General features: G+C 49.2%; 1 protein-coding gene across 18 annotated transcripts in view; it reads left to right on the top strand.

The window, feature by feature from the left end:
* The window catches only part of Trerf1 (transcriptional regulating factor 1), a 231,807-nt gene that overhangs the window by 205,290 nt on the left and 20,517 nt on the right, over positions 1 to 6,000 (top strand). For all 18 annotated transcript variants that reach the window (XM_057751034.1, XM_057751033.1, XM_057751031.1 and 15 more), the window contains one exon: positions 5,594 to 5,682. In XM_057751034.1, coding sequence (XP_057607017.1) covers positions 5,594 to 5,682 — 89 coding nt within the window. The remainder of the gene's footprint in view (positions 1 to 5,593; positions 5,683 to 6,000) is intronic.

Below are 6,000 nucleotides of genomic sequence, written 5' to 3'. Positions count from 1 at the left end.
CCAGTGCCCAGGTCACCCCAGGACACACTGCCCCGGCCCAGGGGCTCTGCGGTGCTTTCCCTCTGCATGGGTATTGGGAGGCAGTTGTGATGGAGAGGCACCTGGTTGTGCTAGACAGCTGGAACAGGTCCTGGTGCAGATGTGCGCAGTGTTGGGGTGGTCGAATTGGATCCAGCTTCTTCACAGGGTGCAGTGAAGACTTCTGTCATGTCTACCACAGCCACGAGCACCCACTGGGTCCTCAAACCCTGCCTTGAATTTTGAAAGATGACTAAAACCCAGGAGAGACACCCTTTCCATAAGGAAAGTCAGCGCTCTAGTCTTGGACGCTGCCCAAGGTTAATAGAAACAGAATTGTGTGTCTGCAAGAGTTACTTTCTAAGAACACAGCTGTGGGTGCCTCTTTGTCTTTAACTATATCGTGGGCTCCTGGTGGCAGGACCTGACTCATTCGTTACTTTCTCCTCTGCCTCGCCTGACACAGCATTTCCAAAGAAAATGTTTGGTGACAAGTTCGAAATGTGGGTTCAAACTGAGGCTTCCCTTCTTTCTGCACCTAGAGGAACCTAGAGTAGCAACCCGCATCCCAGGGAGACGGTTCTGACCGTCACCTGCTGTGGGTAACTCTGTATGACCTTGGAAGTCTGGTATGAAGCCTCCCATTTTCCCGGCGAGCACGTCTTTCTGCCATAACCACAATATCGACGTCAGTAGAAGTTGGTTTTGTTTTGTTTTTAAATCCCGAAAAGAAGCCAGAGAGACCCTCTGAAAAGATACTGTATCCAAGTTCTCTCTACCCCAGGAATGTCTGTTTTTAATTGCCTGGATTTGCTGTAGATTGCCCCCAAATTAGCCACTGTCCGGAGCCTGTTTCCCAGCAACCAGAGCTCAGTGCATTGTTCTCTAGACGCTACTCCAGTGCCCATTTCATTCAGTTAATTAGGCTCTTTGTCATTAGTCTTAATCGGCTTGTTAGGAGGCCCTGCTGATAATAGCCCAATAGCCAGGAATCCCCAGGTGGAACCAGTGAGCCGGGGGGGGGGGGGGGGGGGGGGGGGGGGGGGGTCGGCCCAGTAACCCCACCCGCCAGCTGAGACGGGGTGGGGTCTTACAGAGAGAGGCAGAGCTGTGAGAACAGGCAGCCTTGGAGTAGCCACACCAGGGGGACAGTATATGTCCCATAGCCTGAGCTGATACAGAATCCGCCCAAGTGATCGGTAGAGATACCACGCACCTGCTTATGACCAAGCAGTGTTGGTCACAGCGAACCAGCCACTGTCCCTAGTTCAAGGGTGAAGAAACTAAGAAGTGGACTTCCCTGCCGTCACAGAAGGAAGAAATGCCAGGGGCACATTCACAGCTGAAGCTCTCCTGACAAAAGGCACCCTGTGTCATGACGTACTGATGTCACATGCTTGGATGTCATTTATCTGTACCAAGAATTCAGTCCAGGGTCCTTCAACTCCTGTGTGTGGTCCCCAATCTCTAGAGGCCATCTCTAGTGTGTGAGAGACGAATTTATTGTCTGGTCTAGCCTCTTTCCCTGCTGGGCACACGCACACACAAGCATCCATACAAGTGCTGTCCTTTTCTCTACGCCACACATCCTCTGTACAAGAGCCACCCTCCCCGTGCTCCCCACCTGTCACTGTGGCCGCAAGTGAGACCAGAAGAGAAAGGGAACCACCATCCCACCTCTTTCCTGGACTCAGGAAGGTCTGTGACGGAAGACCTCGTTACAGAACAGCATCCCAAGGAAAAGAAAGGGAGCCACCATCCCACCTCTTTCCTGGACTGGGAAGGCCTGTGATGGAAGACCTCATTACAGAACCGCATCCCAAGGCACTCCCCAGAGGTCTCCATTCTTCTTGAAGTGTGGGGACTCCTGCTTAGCAGATGGACCAGCCAGCCTTGTGGACACGCAGGAGTGGGTGTCTCTAAGGGAGGCAAGGAACTTACCCCTGCTCTTTGGACCAGCAGGGAGATAGTGAGCCGGGTAGGGGTGGAAGGAAGTGTAACCTGCGCAGAGACGCTGCTGGCTCGAGAAGCCTGGATGCCCCTGCTCGTGTCTCTGGGTAGAGTGGTGATAACTCCAAGAAGCCTATGATCTCAAGTTGGGAAGAATTTTCACTGATCTGCTTGGGGTGGCTGCTACCAGCATCAGGTGAGAGAGCACCAAGGGCCACCCATCCTTAACCTGCCAGGGGATGTGCGATAGGACACCATCATCTCCTTCCGACACTGATTCTCTCACCTCTGCTGTTTTGACGCACACCTGAAAGGAGCCATGCCTCTTCTCTAGTCACTCAGCTAAAGCTGCTGGCTGGTGAATCCTCTCAGCCTTCTTCCTCTTTCAACCTCTCCAGCCGCAGAGAGGTTGGACAAACTCTCCCCACAAGACCCAGAATGTTGGATATAATCTGAGGAACATTGTGGAATGGCTATGAAGGCACAGACCAGGGAGTCAGGCTCTCCAGCTCCTGAAGATCTGGGAGAAGATTCTATTCCACAGTATTCTCTTCACCGCTGCAAAAATGCAGCCTTGCAAGGGAAATGAGTAGTTGCTCTGCTTCTGGAAGCTGGAACCAGCCAACCGGACTATGTCTGCTCAGTTAGAGGCTGGAAGACCCACCAAAGATTTATGTGGAAAGGGTGTTTATTTCAGACACCTGCATGTACATCACTGAGCCCCATGCCCCCTCTGCAATCCCAGGATGGCTGCCCACCCAGAGATGTTTGAATGGCAAATGCTATTCACATTGTCTGTGCTGAAGTCCTAGCAGTTGGCCAGAGTAACATGGAAAAGTTGGGCCTACCCTAGCTAGGAGTAAAGATGCCGGGGGGGGGGGGGGGGGGCAGGCGTGGTAGCACACGCCTGTATCCCAGCAACTCGGAGGTGGAGGCAGAGGCAGGCAGATCTCTGTAAGAGGCCAGCTTGGTCTCCATAGTGAGTTCCAGGCCAGCCAAGGCTACATCATAAGACCCCTTTAAAAACAAAACTTCAGATTTGCTCGGAGACCTGAGAAAAGGTGATGGAATATCCGTGGCCATCCAGGAATCAGAGATGGAGAGAATTTGGGAACAGCATAGTCTTCTCTATGCCCACCATGGTGGCTGACCCTTCCCTGACTCACCCAGAACTAAGTCCTGTGTTTCCTGTTGCTGTAATAAAATGCTTGGGGTTGGGTATTTTATAGAGAAAACCCGCCATGTAGGCTTTGTTTCTCGCTCCAGATAAGCCAGTCCCATTCTGAATCCAGTCTCCCGGCATAGCCTATTGTGCTAGGAAAGAAAAACCACTAATCAAGTTTGAGCAGCAAGACCTAAATGGCATGTTAGGACCACAATGCTTCTGCCCCGACAGGCGCAAATCTGCTGTCGCCCCTTGTTGCAATGTGAAGCAGTGGGCCACTTCCCACAGCCCTGCTCCCAGCTGCCTGGTTAGCTAGCTTATACCCCGAAATAATTACAAGGAAACTGTATTCATTTAAATACTGCCTGGCCCATTAGTTCCAGCCTCTTGTTGGCTAATTCTCACATCTTGATTAACCCATTTCTAATAATCTGTGTAGCACCACGAAGTGGTGGCTTACCGGGAAGATTCTAACCTGCATCCATCTCGGGCCGGAGCTTCGTGGCATCTGCCTGACTCTTCTTCTTTCTCCCAGCATTCTGTTAGGTCTACTCCGCCTACCTGAGTTCACCCTATCAACTAGGCCAAGGCAGTTTCTTTATTAACCAATGAAAGTAACGCATAGACAGATGACCCTCTTACATCATTTCCCCTTTTTCTGTTTAAACAAAAAAGAAAGGTTTTCATTTTAACATAGTAAAATTACATATAACAAAACAGTTATCAAGCAAGAATTACAGTTACAATATTTGTATCTATTTTATCTTTTATCATAACTAAGGAAAACTATAACTATAACTAACCATTCTTCAGCTTCATCCAGAAGGATATAATATTACCTAAGTAAACAAGAAGTAAGCAACTTCCAAAACTCTAGAAATGACAGAGATATCTCGTTGCCTGGACAGTCACCCAAAGTTCCTCTTTAGCCTAATATGCTTCCCTTCCCCAGGAACCTAGAACCAAGCCATGTTAGAAGACCTCCATTTTCTCATCTGGGAAATGGGACAGTAGTGACCAGCCTTACGGGGTTGTCAGTAAAGCCTGGTGACTAATAAACGTAAAATAGTTAGCATCTGAGATGCAGTGAATATTCTTAGATGGCAGCTTTCTTTAGATGGTGTGTGTGTGTGTGTGCGTGCATGCGTGTGCATGAGTGTGTGTGTGTGTGTGTGTGTACTTCATGCACGGGCACATGCAGAAGTCAGAAAAGGACAGGGTCTTATTGTTTGGGACAGGGTCTCTTTCTGAACCTGAAGCTGGCTGTTTCGGCAAGGCGGACTAGCCAGTGACATTGCAGGATCCACTGTCTCTGCCTCCAACATAGGAGGCACTTCTGCTTCAACTTGAGTGCTGGGATTCAAACTCAGGCCACCCTGTTTTCACAGCAAGTGCTCTTGCACCACACATCCCCACAGTCCCCGAAGCTCCTCTACCTGACACCGCACCCTGCTTATAGTTAACCCTAATAAACACGCTTAGAGAACGAATGAGTGAATGAGCTGTATTTTTCTTGACTGTGAGTTTACACTTGACTTTCCTGCCCCAGAATTCCCTTCTATCTCTCTCTCTTGCCTTGCCGACCTTGTATAACTTTTAAAACTCCAGTCTCGTATTTTTCTACTTCATAGCCTTCTCTGCTGCCCTGGCCCTGACAGGAAGGCAGAGTTTCTTCTGTGTTCCACTGGGATTCACCTCCATAGCTTTCGTTGCTGCCATGGATGTTGGCCTTTGTAATGGCAGAGACAGTGAACCTAACTGCCTGGGTGGTGGTGGTGGTGGTTTTTCATGGGTTTTTTTTTTGTTGTTGTTGTTTGGTTTTTTGAGACAGGGTTTTTCTGTGTAGCCCTGACTGTCCTGGAACTCACTCTGTAGACCAGGCTTGCCTTGAACTCACAAAGATCTACCTGCATCTGCCGAGCCCATATGGGATTCTTTTTAACTTTCACAGAAACCTGATTACTAATGGAGGCAGTTCTAATTACTGCTACTCATTGATTACAAAATTGAAGTTTTGGGTTAAGTGACTTGCCGAGTTTTGAACCAGAATCAGAGCTGCTGACTCTTACATTTCACTGGGTGTTCTGGTTTTTTTAAGCAAGGTTTCACTAGGTAGCCCAGGCTGGGTCCTCCCGCCTCCTGCTGCTGGGGGTACGGGCATACAACACTGTTCCCAGCTCTAGTCTAGCTTTTTATTCAAACATGGATTTCATATGTGCGGCCCCTTTTTCTAGACAGTTGGAGCATGACTTAGACCAAGTGAATGTTCAGAGAACTGGGATCTTCTCTTTTTATTTTTCTTGTAGCACAGGTTAGCCTTAAGTTCACTAGGTAGCTCAGGCTAGGGTTGAACTCCTCAGTCTCCTGCCTCCTCCTCCTCCTGAGTGCTGGGATGCCAGACCTTTGTTCTGGTGAGAGAGAGCGAGCACCGTCCCTAATGAACGCTCTGTTTTGTTCCAGGCTCTGACAAGTGGACCTCTCTAGAAAGGAAACTGTTTAACAAAGCACTGGCCACCTACAGCAAGGACTTTATCTTTGTGCAGAAGATGGTAAGCCTCTTTCCCACTGCTCACCTGAAAAGAACTTTGAGATTCTGGGTATCACCATAGTGGGACATTTTTATTCACCACTTTTATGACGTCCTCACAAAAGGCCTGTCTTCCACTGTCATGGGGAGCGATGGTGGTCGCGACAGGGGTGGCGTGGAACCAGGATGCAGTGATGGACGTGATGGGAAAGAATACATAGGTTGTTAAGATTCTGTGATATAAGGTTTCTGTGTGTTTGTGTGCGCGAGTGTGTGTGTGCGTGTGTGTGTGCGCATGAGTGTGTGTGGAGGCCAGAGTATCGTTCCTCAGATACTGTCC

The sequence above is a fragment of the Chionomys nivalis genome, chromosome 19, assembly GCF_950005125.1.
Source record: "Chionomys nivalis chromosome 19, mChiNiv1.1, whole genome shotgun sequence".
Taxonomy (NCBI): Eukaryota; Metazoa; Chordata; class Mammalia; order Rodentia; family Cricetidae; genus Chionomys; species Chionomys nivalis.
Note: the sequence above shows the minus strand (reverse complement) of the source record. Positions and strands in the feature narration are given on the sequence as shown.